This window comes from Ylistrum balloti, unplaced genomic scaffold (genome assembly GCF_031769215.1).
Source record: "Ylistrum balloti isolate Yb309-2 unplaced genomic scaffold, AGI_CSIRO_Ybal_v1 Utg370682, whole genome shotgun sequence".
Taxonomy (NCBI): domain Eukaryota; kingdom Metazoa; phylum Mollusca; class Bivalvia; order Pectinida; family Pectinidae; genus Ylistrum; species Ylistrum balloti.
In genome coordinates, this window is record NW_026782411.1 from 88,440 (window position 1) to 106,069 (window position 17,630).

At 37.2% G+C, this 17,630-nt stretch overlaps 1 protein-coding gene across 7 annotated transcripts in view; it reads left to right on the forward strand.

Moving 5' to 3' along the window:
• Positions 1 to 17,630, forward strand: part of LOC132557517 (uncharacterized) — a 115,095-nt gene that overhangs the window by 21,065 nt on the left and 76,400 nt on the right. For all 7 annotated transcript variants that reach the window (XR_009554515.1, XR_009554514.1, XR_009554513.1 and 4 more), the window contains exon 4: positions 8,148 to 8,204. Coding sequence is in view for 4 of the 7 variants with exons in the window: in XM_060222014.1 (XP_060077997.1) it covers positions 8,148 to 8,204 (57 nt within the window). In the remaining 3 variants the exon portion in view is untranslated. The remainder of the gene's footprint in view (positions 1 to 8,147; positions 8,205 to 17,630) is intronic.

The window sequence follows — 17,630 nt, forward strand, 5'->3', positions numbered from 1 at the left end:
AACCCACACCGGGTTTTACATGAACGATAACCAGAGCCGTTGGTGGTGTGGATATTTTGAGTAAATAGATAAGCAGAGGATAGCCCTATATCATAAAAGTCGGTCCATCATACCGTTTACTTTTCACCTCCTCTAAGTACCGAAGCGAGAAATTAAATTAAAATACCATTATAAAATGGGTTTAGGTTTCAGTATCTGTGATCCCTTATCACACTTCACGTGCGCACGTGTATCTATAGGGATTGTAGCGCTATTACGTCACAGACGCTCCAGATGAGCACTATCTGATTTAAAATATATGTCGGAACATAAAGTCAGCACCAGGGCGCCGTGCTGAAAACAGACATCTAATTTCTCTACTCATTAAAGAATACATGGAGAGATAATTTTCCTTAATCGAGTTATTTGAACATTTATGGCGATATCAACTCTAAGATTCCGTCTGATCAAACTTCTCGACTTCTCAAAGATGAATCGAGCGTACAGCACCGCATTTCAGCCTTTCTAAACTGAATCACGCGTAGAGTACCGCGTTTTAATCTGTGTAAACAACCATCGCGTACAGTAACACATCTTTGCGTATTTAAACTGAACTTTGTGTACAAGAACACATCTTTACGTATTTAAACTGAACCTCGTGTACATTTAAACTAAACCTTGTGTACATTAACACATCTTTACGTATTTAAACTGAACCTCGCGTACAGTAACACATCTTCACGTTTTTAAACTGAACCTCGTGTACAGCAACACATCTATACGTGTTTAAACTGAACCCCGTGTACAGTAACACATCTTTACGTATTTAAACTGAACCTCGTGTACAGTAACACATCTTTACGTATTTAACTGAACCTCGTGTACAGTAACACATCTTTACGTATTTAAACTGAACCTCGTGTACAGTAACACATCTTTACGTATTTAAACTGAACAACGTGTACAGTAACACATCTTTACCTATTTAAACTGAACCTCGTGTACAGTAACGAATCTTTACGTGTTTAAGCTGAACCTTGTGTACAGTAACACATCTTTACGTATTTAAACTGAACCTCGTGTACAGTAACGCATCTTTACGTATTTAAACTGAACCTCGTGTACAGTAACGCATCTTTACGTGTTTAAACTGAACCTCGTGTACAGTTACACATCTTTACGTATTTTAACTGAACCTCGTGTACAGTAACACATATTTACGTATTTAAACTGAACAACGTGTACAGTAACACATCTTTATCTATTTAAACTGAACCTTGCGTACAGTAACACATCTTTACGTGTTTAAACTGAACCTTGTGTACAGTAACACATCTTTACGTATTTAAACTGAACCTCGTGTACAGTAACGCATCTTTACGTGTTTAAACTGAACCTCGTGTACAGTTACACATCTTTACGTATTTTAACTGAACCTCGTGTATAGTAACACATCTTTACCTGGTTACACGCGGTTAGGAGTAATTAGTGATGTTGAAGATTACCTCGCGTTATTGTCCAGTCTTAATAGTCTTTTGTATTGATTAAATACATTATTTTACAGATTTGTTTTGGTAATATTTGTGTATATTGACATGGTTAAGTCTGTGTTTTGTAGCCCTCCCGTGTATACACTGTATCGGCGTACTTTATGGAGGTGTTTACTTGTGACCGCGACCATGCCCGTTTTGTTTACCGTTCACCTCTCGTCAGAAGTCACTCTGGGTAATAGGCACTAAATCAATGTTGATGGACACAGAACTGCTTCTGCTTTCACAAATACATCGTCTTTCTACTTCTGGAAATGTTTTATTAATCGGACAACCAGTACTGACATCAAACAACGCATTTTGGCATTATCTCGTATCCATCCGCATATTCTGATGACCAATGGGGTTCTGCTGTTGCATTCTCGGAGTGTCTAAGTACGCACCGCATCGGATATTAATGCGCACAGCTGTTTGAGAACTATTCGATGATGTCACTACGTGATGTCAGACGGAACTATTTGTGAAAACGTGTTCAGTAGTTATAGGACATACCAAACGTAAACTCATGGCTTACATTACGCAATACTGAGTAAGCGTCTTCGACGAAAGATTCCTGGGCGTATGTGTATTGTTCCGATGAGACAAAACAAATATTCAATTTCCCTATACACTTATTGTGATAAATATTATTTCTTCTCTTATTTCCAGGGCCATTCGTTCGTAAGGGGTCTTTTTTGCTGAAACTTCGAATTAAGTTCCCGGGAGTTGGAAACCATGGTAACATTCTTCTATTGTACAGCTTGTATTGTGATGCACTGACACCTGATTGGCTGGAAAGTCCAATGTAGTTTAGTTTATCTAACCATTGACCAACATCATCATCTGTAATGAGTGATCATGTGCTTCTTTGTCGTACTTCGTTCTTGGAAATGAGTTTGTCCTTCGAATTTAATAGATCATTGTTTCTTCCTATGTCATATCTGATCTTTGTCTGTCCCTTCGTGTTCGATAACATCTGATTGCTATCTGTCTATCCCTTAGTGTTCGGTTTTTAAATACTACGTGTCTGCTGCTGTCTTTCGTCCGTTCCTTGGTGCTTCTTCGTCGTTATGCCATTGATTCATGTTGCAGTGGGTTTCTGTCTCCTTTGAATTTATGCCATTCAATGGACGGGAACACCTCACATTTCAATTCCACAGGTAACACTTACAACAACCAGTCTTCGAAATGCTGGACGATTCCGCATGACCTATTCATTTAGTCCATTCATGTCTGATTAAAGCTCCACTGCTCGTGTCACCGTGAACTAACTATTTTGAAAATAATAAATAAATGAAGTTCTAACTGGAATCTTACCTCTGATCTGGTTCAGTCTTCTTTGTATAGAAGGCCTACACTTGGTACCCAAGGCACTAGGTGAGATTCATAAATTTGATAATAACATAATGCACGTCCTTATAGATAACATTCTAATAATAGAAAAATCCGGTCAGTAATCTTAACACGGGTTCTATACCATTTTTTGGTAATGACATTTATCAAATCATGGTAATTCATCCGCTTGCATTGCAGTCAAATAATGTGTGTTTAACAAACATTTCTGGGACCATACTCCTATGCTATTGTCAACATATTTTTTTATCGATTTTAATATTTACTTGATCAGAAGTAGTTGACCATAACCAATAATAACACAATTTTGTTTATCATTGGTGGAATCTGTCTTATCAGACCACTATATTGACAACAACTCGTCCGACAGGTTTGGATGTGTTGTGTAAAGTGCAAATACAGCTATTGTATGATGAATGAAGGCACATTTCAGCCTCCGTATGTAAACATCTGTTTACTGTTTTCTTTTAAATATAACGGACCAATCATATTCAATATGAATCGTGCATAACATAATTGAAAAAATAGACTTTTTAAATTGTAATAAGATAATCTGAATATCATGATAATAAGTTATAACGTCTCACTATCTCAAACATTCTTACCGACAGGTGCCCGGAGGACATTCCTATAACAACGGCGTAATATCTTTATAATCATTGAATATTTGTACGACAAATCTTGACAATATTTTTAGATATAATAATGAATTGGTGATGTCACTTCAGTGATTTGTTGATGTCAATATAACGATTGGCGATGTGACTATAATGAATTGGCGTTGTCACTATAATGAATTGGCGTTGTCACTATAATGAATTGGCGATGTGACTATAATGATTTGGCGATTTGACTATTATGAATTGGCGATGTGACTATAATGAATTGGCGATGTGACTATAATTAATTAGCTGGACACATCACTATAATTCCCGAAGTGGAATATCCCATGCTTTCGTGATATCCACTGAACTACATTTGTTGTTGTGTACTCTAAGGTGTGTGAACCCCAAATTACTGTAACAACTATTAACACTCAGCAGGCTGATTATCTCTGGCCTATAAACTGACTCCTGGTACAGTGAACTAGGAGAGTAGGTGCTTATTCATTAGATGTATCATCTATTTACCTATCAAAAAAACAAGCGTCGCGTCTAATTTGTGTATTAAGTAGGCAAAATGCAAATATTTTCTTGATGAAAAATATTAAGAAATTGAAACATAACAGATCAAAGACGCATGCGCCGTTGGTGTCAGTGTAACGCGATGGTAACGATGATAATTTACTTAACGATCAAGTTTTAGTTGTCAGTAACAACAGGTTTAGAAATGACATGCCTATATAATTACACGATGTGGTGTAATATTCATGACATGACTAGACGACATGTGGCGGTGTACTTATAATGGTACTACACATTCCAGCTGGGCTATTATGGGGGCATAAAACACCGAAGGGAGACAACTCTACCACTGTTAACTTTTGAAGATAAACGGGAATCTACTGCAATATAGTCCACACCAGAGTAACTGTGTCTGACATTAATTCTAGCAGTGATTAAGACGTAATTGTATCATGTCTGTCTTGAAATGTAAAACAAAGTGGGTTACTGCGCATGCGTTCTAGACCGAAAGAGTACATGGTAATTTCGTTGTAGAAATATATCAATCCAGTTTTCCATCACAGTCGGAAGGTGATACTTGATATTATGATTGTTTTTCATTAAATCGCGCGCGTGCATTTCACTTACACTATTATGGGATGCAAGATTGGTCTGGCAGGCCGCCATCTTTGTAATGGAAATTCAGCATGCGAAAGTAATGTGTTGCTAATTTCAGAGGAAAAAAACACTTTGATGAATCGGTTACAAAAATTGGATGTAGCCGTTTGTCTTTACCCGCCTGCACAGTGGATACTCGATGTTAGTCTCACAATACATATTGTATATAGATCATTTGCGAAACCGGAAGTACGTTGATGCTTTAAACATTGTATAACATCTGTAGGGGACACGACCTGATCTCGTTTCATTTGGTCTAAATGATGATATAAACATTAATAGTATTTGCTTGGTTAGACTGCATGTGTACTTTACATATCTAAATGTTCATCTTGATCGGTGGCCGTTTGGGGCAACCCAGACCTTAGGGAAACCCAGCCGTCCGTGTGGCCGTGGCATATATATATGTATTGATGGATGATATGTTGTATTGTATAGCATTCGATTGTGTTGCGAACTTAAGATACCAATATCTAAAGCACAGTTCCTAAATTACCCCTGAAAATGTTATTTTACTTTTATTTTCTATGGACCACAGCCCGATATTTAATCACTGCACTTGATGAATCTTTAAGATACAAAAAACAAATTCACAGTCATACGAAACTGATATCACAGTGATTCCTACCGGAAGTAATGCCGGTTTATATGCATGATTTAACTGAAAATGACGGTGTTTTTTCTAGCGGTGAAACGAGCTTTTATGCTGACTGAGTGTTCACTTAGTTCCCCAAACATTGTTCAAAGCAATGGCACGTAACGTTTAATTCTGTTCCAAACGAAGAAGAGTTTTAAAATTTCAAAGTCCTGTGTAGTGTTGAGTCGTTAATCTACATGTGTTTATCAAAGTGAACATTTTGGTAAGAAACTTTATCATAAACTATGTATTATAGAAGTTTATATATTTCCAATATGGTAGACGTGTTGAATTTACCAGTTATAGCGATCAGTGGACTTTCTCTCACTGCCGGTTTTTGATATTGTTTATTTTTATTGAATAAACTGAAGATAAACAGTGAAATAGATCTTCGTAATATAAGTATCGCATGAATTGCTTTGTATGTTGTGTCATTTGATTGGTCAGCATGGTCCCTTTCTCTCTTCTATTTCATACTTAAATATTCACTATTTTAGATGGTAAAAGAACGAGTACATGCAAACGTTCCGGAAACTCTATAGAAAACTTATATCATAGAGATTTCTCTCTAGCCAACTCCGACGCCATTTCTATAAATATAAACACGATTGTATCAAAAACAGTTTGAGTTAACAACAAGAAGTAAACAAGTTTGTTATAATGTTTTATTTCATCAGTCGGCACCGAGGTCGTTTGTCTCAATTAACAATGTCTAGGGTGAAATCGTATGTCTTTGAAGTCGGCATTCCTATAGATCAAGAAAACGTTTTGGTTAATTGATGTTACGCCGGACTTTTTAAATCGTCTGATTACCTCAAGGATAATTCTGTATATATTCGATGTGGATTCCAAACTGTCCATAATAAAACCAGAAGGGACTATCAAATTATGCGAAGCAATATTAATGAGTTTCTTGTCAGATTCTTGCCCAGAATAATCACTTATAAAACCTGTAAGTGACTCTAGTCACGCTCACGTTTTAACAGGACCTGCATTTTGAACCCGAATTCGTATCAAGTGAACACAGGTGTCAATTTACATGATCATATACGGTCGCTTGCTCTGTTTTATATAAACATACATCAGCTTTTGAGCAATTGAAAACAATCTACAGAAACAGTAAATTTAGCACAGTCGTAGTTCGCTGCAAGCACTTGAATACACACAAATGTACAAATTCAGTAAGCGAATGATTTAAGTTCCGTGGTACTCAATATCTATTTTGAAAGGTAATACCATCTTAATCGTTCGTTAGCAACCTGGTCATCCATCCTGTCCTTGACTCCTCTCATGCCCGCAGTCAACATATGTCATATAGGTATTCATTGTCACGGACAACAATGACCAACGGTCAACCGCACAGATGTGTGCACGAAGGAGACAAAGCTATTTTCTAATTCACGGATCAAGTCAGTATTGTCTCATGGTTACCCCCTAAAGAACATTCTACAGATCATTTACGGATCAAGTTATTATTGTCTCATGTTTACCCCCGAAAGAACATTTCCAGATCATTTACAGATGGAGTCAGTATCGTCTCATGTTTACCCCTATAAAACATTCTACAGATCATTTACGGACCAAGTCAGTATCGTCTCATGTTTACCTCAAGCCAGTACTGTCTCATGTTTACCCCAAGTCATGTTTACCTCCTATAGAACATTCTACAGATCATTTCTCATGTTTACCCCAATTGTCATGTATTGTCTCATGTTATAGAATATTCTACAGATCATTCACAGATCAAGTCAGTATTGTCTCATGTTTACCTCCTATAGAACATTCTACAGATCATTTACGGATCAAGTCAGTATTGTCTCATGTTAAACTCCTATAGAATATTCTACAGATCATTCACAGATCAAGTCAGTATTGTCTCATATTTACCTCCTATAGAACATTCTACAGATCATTTACGGATCAAGTCAGTATTGTCTCATGTTTACCTCCTATAGAATATTCTACAGATCATTTACGGATCAAGTCAGTATTGTCTCATGTTTACCTCCTACAGAACATTCTACAGATCATTTACGGATCAAGTCAGTATTGTCTCATGTTTACCTCCTACAGAACATTCTACAGATCATTTACGGATCGAGTCAGTATTGTCTCATGTTTACCTCATACAGAACATTCTACAGATCATTTACGAATAAAGGCCCAGTTAACTTCTAGACGCTTGTTAGCTTGTTTCAGTACATTGCTTACGAAATGAAGCCATGCACGTCACGGAGCATACATTGATAAAGACATGAGTGATTTTCCCTCGAAAACTTGGCAATATTTCAAATATGTCCATTTTCTATAAATCTACCATCAATTTTATCCAATAATTGGCCGGAAGTGACCAAACTGACAAAAGGTTACTACCGAACAACCAAAGGTCATTCTACCTACAGTTGTAGAAGTAGATGCCGACAGATAGGGCCTAACCACATGTTCAAACCCCGTCAGTATCAAGGAAGATTGATGGATTGATACAAGCAAACCCCTCCAACCCATCTCTTTTTCTCCCTCCATCTCAGAGTGAGAGAAAGTGACGAGAGAGGGAGTTGATCACATCAGTGTCGGTGCCAAACATCAGCACACCTTTCTACCTATACATCTAGGTCACGTGATCAATTAGAACCCCTGCCAGCTTTCTCTCTGAATGTTCTTGGTCTGACTAACGCTTGTCGGCTATGTGTAGGTACGTGGGTACATGTATATTGTCTTATTTAATTAATTACAGAGGAACGTCAGTTTTCTTTCCAGTGTCCTGCCAGAGTTTGCAGTAGTTTGTATTTATTCGTGAGAGGAGAGAGCCGAGGACGACTATCTGTGTGTTATAACCGTGATTATACCGTTCTAACCTTGATTTTTCAGCCGTCATCATACGATCGAGGGTACGGTAGCATCTCCAGCAGCCGCAGTCATGGCTCGGTAAGTACACCATTTACCTGTTTTTACATAGAACCAGCTGGGTCCTATATCTATCAAATGACCCTGGGGTAAGCTGCAATACGACCCCAGGGATCAGACAGAACCCGTCTCTCTAACACGACCGTTACGTCAACACTGGTATAAATTACACTGCATGTTTTACGTTAGCAATATATAACCCAAGTCTATCGATATCATACGTACTGGAACAAAATATTAGACACCAGCAAAATGTGTCATGCTACGGTGTTATAGATGTGTAATATAAAGTTATAGAGAGGTAATGTTATTGTATGGATGTATCATGTGGACGTGTTGAAATGTCACGTGACTGTATGGATGTGTTATGTAAGTGTGGATGTGTCATATGATGTGTGGATGTGTTATGTGAGTGTGGGGATGTGTCAAGTGAGTATATGGCTGTATTATGTTAGCGTATGGGTATGTCATGTGAGTGTGCATATGCCATGTGATTGTGGATGTGTCATGTGATTGTGTGAATGTGTCACGTGAGTATATAGATATGTCATGTGAGTGTATGGATGCGTCATGTTTGTATATTGATGTGTGATATAAGTATATGGATGTGAAATGTTCGTGTATATATGTGTTTTTTGTGAATGTGTAGAGTGCAAATGTAGTAATTTAACGGGAGATTAATAATTTGAGTGTAAAGATTGATATTGTGAGACAAAAGATAAATTAAGTTTTTGCTAATTTATGTACAAAATGTATATAAAGTTGTAAGCGTACAAATGTGTCCAACAATGGAATTTGTACATATCACTTCCCCTTCCAAACGGACAGTGTAGGACAGACATTGTCGATAGATATCGCTTCCCCTTCCAAACGGACAGTGTAGGACAGACATTGTCGATAGATATCGCTTCCCCTTCCAAACGGACAGTGTAGGACAGACATTGTCGATAGATATCGCTTCCCCTTCCAAACGGACAGTGAAGGACAGACATTGTCGATAGATATCGCTTCCCCTTCCAAACGGACAGTGTAGGACAGACATTGTCGATAGATATCGCTTCCCCTTCCGAACGGACAGTGTAGGACAGACTTTGTAGATAAAGGTTTCCAGTCAACTGTCAGTGTAATGATTTGTCTTTGTAATTTGTACTGTGAATATGTCTCGATACACCATGTACACCCCCGAACTTAACAGAAAGTTTATATAACTGGTTGAGTAATCGTTGGAATCGCATCAGAAAAAAAATTGTTACAGAGAATTAGATATACATTAAAACAATAACTAAGGAGAAAAAAGTATTCCCGAATTTTCTTCTTCGAGGCAAGGCTTGATACTCTGACTATAAACAACAGGTCCCGGTATATTCCGACATTTGAGTAGTCGTATCAGCGCCATGCCATGGCGATACCGTGTTAATCTCTAAACACGAACCACATTCTCAGATATGCTTAAAACGCAAATAGAATTCACTGAAACTCACCAAGATAAACAAGTTAAGACGTCAGGGCTTTCAAAATAAACAAATAAAAAGTACCTGACCGATGAAAAAGGTAGCGGGAATTACATGGCATCCTGAACCGCAAGAGCCATTAAAAAGTCTGATTGAAACTGATAACGTGGTGAGCAGACGACAAGTCCGGTGGCTGTTTCATCGTATTTGTTAATATCATGTGGTCGTCACGTGATATCAGCTGTTCGTTTCTTGTCACCGGATCAGGAAGTTAACGAAAAAATACTGTGACTTGTATTTGGTACTATACTTTCTTTTATGACAAGATTCGCCCGAATATATATTACTTAGAATATAGTCACATGCTGAAATCGTGCATGTTCATTTAGGGAAACCATTACAGCCATTGTTGGGAGTAAAATTATGGCCTGTAAGAAGGACAAGGGCACCCGTGTGTTTTAGGGTTTCCGGGTTCTACACATGTATCATATATGGTCTTACTGAATCGTGTTTAAAAAGAATTAAATGTTATAAAAGGGCTATTAAGTCTCTGACCATCGGTCGTATTTTGACCATATCTGCGATACGTTTGTAAGTTACCCGATGTACATCTTATAAATACACCGGAAGACATATTTGCAAAGTTTGCTAAAATACAAGCGTAGAGCCTTGACAATGATTGTATTTTAAACTAGAACTTACCGTGTTTTAGTTTGTTAACATTACAGACTTGTGTAAACATGGTGGAAGTCGGTGTATTACCTCCTGGATATTCACTCTCTACCTTCTGTTTCTATCGCAACAGGAACTCTCACACCGCACGTGTTAAAGTAATCAAACACACGCGCATTTCGTCAACAACAAAGCCTTTCTCTATCTATACGTATAGGATGCGTCATTAAGAAATGTTTTATGTGTTAAATACTAAATGAGCTAGAGATCACACACGCTTTATGTAGGTATATTCTCGGGAAATGACAATTTTGATAACCTTTAAGAATGTAATACATTTGTTTTTTTTTAAGTTCATTAGATCGTTGTTTGCAGGCTTAAAAGTTGTTACTACGGTCACGAATGTGTTGTATAATAATTTGTTTTTGTTTACGTTTCCATCGAAATAGCTATGGCTAGGAAGTTTGGGGCTTTCGAAATCAGTGCTTCTCTGTACGTGTTCATGTTTATTAGTTAGTAAAGTCGGTGTTCATAAAACTTGATAATTAATAAATATATAGTTTGTAAAATGTTTTTGTCAGAAGAAGGTTAGGGAGGTCTCTCAGCTTGTGAAATATTTTTTTATTCAGTAATTTTAATTCTGGAGCCACACTTTGAGTCTGGGAAAATGATTGATACCATACGATGTGAGGACGGTTAACGTATAACGTATGGAATCAAATTGATTCAGTATGGTGTTCAACATCAGGATTCGAACTTGGTAGAAAGTTAAACAGAGTCAATGATAGCGAGATGTACCGGTGATATGTCGGCAAATGTTTCCCACATGTCTTATTAGTGGCTTTGTGCCTTTTCATATTTTTCGGTTAAAAACAAAACCTATAGATGATGGGGCACAGGTCCAAGCCCAGACAACCAGGACACCATGCTTCGTTTAATGTTCCGCCTGACTATACTTCAGAGCCAACGAGGCAAGCTCATGTGTTCCCCCCTCCCCCCGAGTAATAATATTTTCATGTATCTGTGTTTTTGGGTTCTGTCCATCGTTAATATGTGTTACGGTAATTAGTGTTAACTGTGTCTTTGGACGGTTTCATTTTCAAGGTATGAAGATTTTTTTTTCTGAAGATAATTTTAACCAGTTCATATATATTTCAATATTTTGGAGTCGTTCGTGCTTGTAACCTCACGTATACCGGTGTTATACAAAAAGAGTTCATTTAAAATCAGTAAGCTGGTAAAGGGAGCGCGACATTGCCAGTGCACATTCCTACACGCGTGTGAACACCTACGATCCCGTGGAAAACTGATCGTTTGCACGTACGTTGAAACTTAAAACGGAATTTTGATCAGTTTAAGTTCACGAAGTACGTCTGTCTGACTGGTGACATTTGACTAGCTTTTACACGCCATTTTATTCTATAGGTTCATCTTTCCACAGATGAAGCATACATACATATATGTAACGAAAATAAGTCATTTTAAGGTCAAGGTCACTGTTTGACTAAAACATCTGTTCGTCTCGGTATACATAGATTAGTTTGTGTTAAGTTCGTTTGATAAAAGATACTGATTCTATAGTATGTTTTGTTATTTCTTTATACATCATTGGAAAAATATTTTTAAACAAGAGGTTCAATTGTTTTAACGGTCACCTGAGTCAAAATGTTTCTTGCAACATGTCATAAAAACGATTTTCTTCAAAAAAGTAATATAACTTTAACTATATTGTACATATAATGCAAATGTAATTTGTGTATACATATACTGTTGTCTCATGCTAAGGCTTCTAACCAAGTTCGAATTAAAAGAAATTACACTCAAGATTTGAATTTTCCTATATAAATCTTCCGTCCAGGAACAGTAGAACATTTTTTGAAATTTCAGTCAATTTGACCCATTTTTGGCCCCACTAATCAGCCCCGGGGGTCAGTCAAGGCCAACATATGAATCTCATCAAACTGTCAGCTTATACTATACTAACAAAAAATGTAACCAAGTTTGAACTTTTTTAAAAAGAAAATAAACAAATTATGCTTAAAAAACGTAATTTTCCTCTATGAAATATAGTAAAGTTTACTCCTCCACAAGGGGAAATGTCAAACCCTGGGGCCATGAAATTTACAATTTCTATATAGCTCCGTAAGACACTCCCATCCATGAGAAGTATTCGGTTCTATCATGCCTGGGATTTTAGAAGATTTTTGAAATTTCAGTCTATCTGACTATTTTTGGCCCCGCCCAACAGCCACAAGGGGTCAGCCGAGGTCAAAATGTGAACCTCGTAAAACTGTCATCTTAAACTAATGATTCTAACCAGGTGTGAACTATTTCCAATTGACAAAAAACAAATAATTTCTAAAAATATGATTTTTCTATACTATAGTACTATAGTAAAATTTACCCCCTCCCGTGGAGAAAACATGATTCTCTGGCTAATGATGACGGATCCCATAAAATCAGTTCCTTTGAAACTTTTAAACTTTACAACTTGGTATTTTAACGGGTTTAATCGCTATAAGCAAGACTGGTTAGATGTACAGTAGTATGAATATCCAGTGTCAAAATTCAGAACCATATTTTGCATCTTGTTTTCTTCAACTCTTTGATATCATATAGACTAAAGAACGATTCCACACTGGAAATGGCTGAGTTTGTCTGAGAGTTTCATGTCAGTCTTAGTAACACATGTAGACTGGTATCATCCAATCCAAAAGTCATGTTCTTGGGCATTAAGTTATTCCTTTCTTTGTAAACTAACATTTTTCAGTTAATCAAACGTATATGTTGATTTGTGTTGATGGCTGGTGTAAAACAGGCGTCATTGTTCGGGAGATTGCTTTTGATTGCTTGGTTGAGCAGCGTAATAAATTCTGAACGAATAATGTGTTACAAATCGAAAAATGTCGAATAAATTATTGGTTAACTTAGGTATTTATCTTGGAATATTTGTACATCCCCACCCCCCACCCCCCCTTAAAAACCGGAAGGTACTATCTTCGCAGTTTATTCAGTTTATACATGTCCAACCCCACATTCACACGAACACCCAATTAGTGCTAAAATACCAGTGGTTTTATATATATATCAATCAGGAGTTCCTAATCCCTCACATATTAAAATGGGTATATCTTACTATGTATAGGATCATTACAGACACGTGGGCTACAGGTAGGATGAGATCGTTTTGATTACTACAAGGAGAACAAGCACGTGCCTACAAATATAATGCTTGACTTGGAATAATATCAATGTTTGTTAATTATTTTTGTGTTGTTTTCGGTAAAAGAGCGACGACTGATGTCTGTTTAGCCTTCTTCTCCAACTACCGAAACATACTTTACTAGACTGTTACCAAGGTAACCAGCTGGAAATATAATCGTCATTTTTCTCTCCCGTATACTTGTACCTATGATAATTGCACGTGTGTCATCATATATATCACCCCTCCGTCTACTTCTCTCTCTGTTCATGTCTTTGATATTATGAACTTTCCGTTTTATGACCTTTTGACCTTTCGTTACAATGCCAGCGTCAATAACTTCCATGCCGTTTTGTCATTGAATGCGTGCTTAGTTGGAACATGTAAATCGACGAAACAGAGAGTTGATGAATACTTACTTACTTAACTTTTTGCAACCTGTCGCACTGTCTTTAAAACGTCTATTTTTCCTGCTAAATGGAAAATATATTTTCAAATCACGCTAAATTTTAAACAAACGTTTGACACTGTGACATGAAAACATCTTACACGTAACGATGTTCGGACTGTATGTTTCAGAAAATCTAAGTTACGCCTTAATACATATTTCTGTTCTTATTGTTATATTTTTTTATTCTGTCTACATCACTCGTACACATCGCCAACAAAACGGCTGTCACATGCGACGTATATCCGACTCCTCATACACGTACATTCCGTGATGGCTTTAGTGTACATGAAATGGAGGCACGTGGGTGTATAGAACACGTCAGAAAGGTACATTTTTGGTTTAGAGAGTAAAACATGAGCTTGGTTAAAAGTTATTTCTGTACAAAGTAGTTATTTATTGCAAATTCTGCAAAGGTAATATGACATGTAAAATGATAAATACGTCACCTCGTAGGTTTTGTCGCTGTTGTAATGACGTTATGTACAGCAATTACTTCACAGATGTCATAGTTGCAAAACGTTTATTATTGATTTACCCGGAAATGTCGCCCACAAAATCCCGTTCTCTTGGGTTGTTAATAAAGCTACATAAAACATGGCTACAGAGTTGTCTCCCCTGAACATGTTTCTCTCGGTTGTTCGTTTACAAAGAATACATGACAGTGGAGCAAGGCTACAAGACTACCTACTGTCAACACTGATAGTAACAAATAAGATTGTTATAGTGATACAGTTTCGCGACTCATGGAAAAACTCACTTACATTAAGCCGAAGTCTTGTGTGTCGCTCCCACTTTGATGATGCCCATCATTATCTCGTTACATACTAAATGCTTCTTATGCAAGGTCAGTCTAAACGACCTTGTCGGCGCGTGCAGTGCTGTGTACGGACGATTGTTAGAGGAATGTCCAGACTTGTGCGAAGTTTCTTGTTTGGAATACAAGTATTTTTAGCAAGATGGATTCGATCGGTAAGCAACAGTGTGTGGGGACTTCCCTCTTATTGTCACAGTGGGGCTGATGTTTAAGATTGCTTTAAATTAGGGATAAAAAGGCTAACCATCGTACTGGAGCTGTGTTAGGAAATATAGTTGTAACAATAATGTCGTCATGGCACCTAGCCAAAGCCTTTCAATCTGTGTGTTCATTCTATTAAATTGTAGAGGAAAAATCCAGTGAATGCTCACCTGGAGGTCTAAATGAAAACAAATAAACCTAACAAAGAAGACTATGAATATTTGATAATGTAACGCGTATTACAATTATAAATCAATTTGAATTCTAGATGAGGTAAGAACATGTTCGTGATATCTTAACCGGGTAAGAACATGTTCATGATATCTTATTCAGGTAAGAACATGTTCATGATATCTTATTCAGGTAAGAACATGTTCGTAATATCTTAACCGGGTAAGAACATGTCAATGATATCTTAACCGGGTAAGAACATGTTCATGATATCTTAACCGGGTAAGAACATGTTCATGATATCTTAACCGGGTAAGAACATGTTCATGATATCTTAATCGGGTAAGAACATGTTCACGATATCTTATTCAGGTAAGAACATGTTCACGATATCTTAATCAGGTAAGAACATGTTCATGATATCTTAATCAGGTAAGAACATGTTCACGATATCTTATTCAGGTAAGAACATGTTCACGATATCTTAACCGGGTAAGAACATGTTCATGATATCTTAATCGGGTAAGAACATGTTCACGATATCTTATTCAGGTAAGAACATGTCCATGATATCTTAATCGGGTAAGAACATGTTCATGATATCTTATTCGATATCTTAATCGGGTAAGAACATGTTCATGATATCTTAATCGGGTAAGAACATGTTCATGATATCTTAACCGGGTAAGAACATGTTCATGATATCTTAACCGGGTAAGAACATGTTCATGATATCTTAACCGGGTAAGAACATGTTCACGATATCTTATTCAGGTAAGAACATGTCCATGATATCTTAATCGGGTAAGAACATGTTCATGATATCTTAACCGGGTAAGAACATGTTCATGATATCTTAATCGGGTAAGAACATGTTCACGATATCTTATTCAGGTAAGAACATGTTCATGATATCTTATTCAGGTAAGAACATGTTCATGATATCTTATTCAGGTAAGAACATGTTCGTAATATCTTAACCGGGTAAGAACATGTTCATGATATCTTAACCGGGTAAGAACATGTTCATGATATCTTAATCGGGTAAGAACATGTTCATGATATCTTAACCGGGTAAGAACATGTTCATGATATCTTAACCGGGTAAGAACATGTTCATGATATCTTAACCGGGTAAGAACATGTTCACGATATCTTAACCGGGTAAGAACATGTTCACGATTTCTTAACCGGGTAAGAACATGTTCACGATATCTTAACCGGGTAAGAACATGTTCACGATATCTTAACCGGGTAAGAACATGTTCACAATATCTTAACCGGGTAAGAACATGTTCATGATATCTTAGTCGATTTCCGTTCCCGGGTCAGACCTCTGCCAGTATAATGTATACGGGTGTGGTGTCACGTTGTTCAGGTAGTGATGACATTACAGTGTGATTGCACTGTAAAAGACTGAGTGTCCCCTTCATCCGTGGGCACTCGTCGTCAGAACAATGATCCTAAGTATTTATTTAACGACCTTTTTGGCATTTACGGAAGTTAGCAGAAAAAATATTTTATCTGTCCATCGTTTTACTATTTATCGCGTTGTTGTAAGTTATATAAAACTTTGCCTGAATACCGACTTATGCACGGGTCGCTAAAATTCTGTGATTTTAATGCGTGAGGAATTGAGACTAAAGATCGCGAAAATAAAACACAAAAATAAAATTGCTGATTGTCAAAACCCTTCATAAGATATATAAAAAATAAAATGACACTAGATACTTTGAAAGATATCATTTGACTTTGTACTGGATCAATATTTTTCAATCTAACACTAAAAATCGTGATATAAACTTAAAGCAAAGCCTCCACTACAACATATCGAACTTGCAGTGAGATAAGTTTTGTATCCACCTAGACAATTTTAGGGACACGTGGCGGCTAGTGCTGATTTAAGACAAATCATTTCAAGAATAAACGATATCAGTCCAATGTTCGTCGTGATGGTACCACTTGGTATATTTGCGATTTTAGCGCATATTTCTGCTTTAGCTAACCACAAAGAGGGACTCGTGCCTGGTAAAACTTGGGCGAGGCGAACATGTGTTATCTACTAGTGTACGATCTCATGTGAGATAAACTAGAATGGAATTTAACCTGTCCGTGTTGGCGCGAGCTCTTCCTGAACGCCAACACCATGGAAAATCCCAATCAGATAATTGTAAGTCGTGTTAATCCCGCTGACAAATTGGCGATACCGTAAAATGAATTTTGGTGTGAAATACCCTCTCCTGGCGACACAGCAAGCACGCGTCTCGCTTGAACTGTGTATAGAATGCATTGCAATAGAAAACATGTCGTCTGCATCTGCAGCGATACGAACCTATATGCAGTATTACATAACATATGTTAGCGATACAGAAAGTATGAGGTAGTCTGTTAACGACTAACTTAAGTGTCCAATATGTGTTATTTCTACATCAGTACGGTACTGTCTGAGACAACTCGTCGGTAATCTTCGCCGACCCCTTCAGCT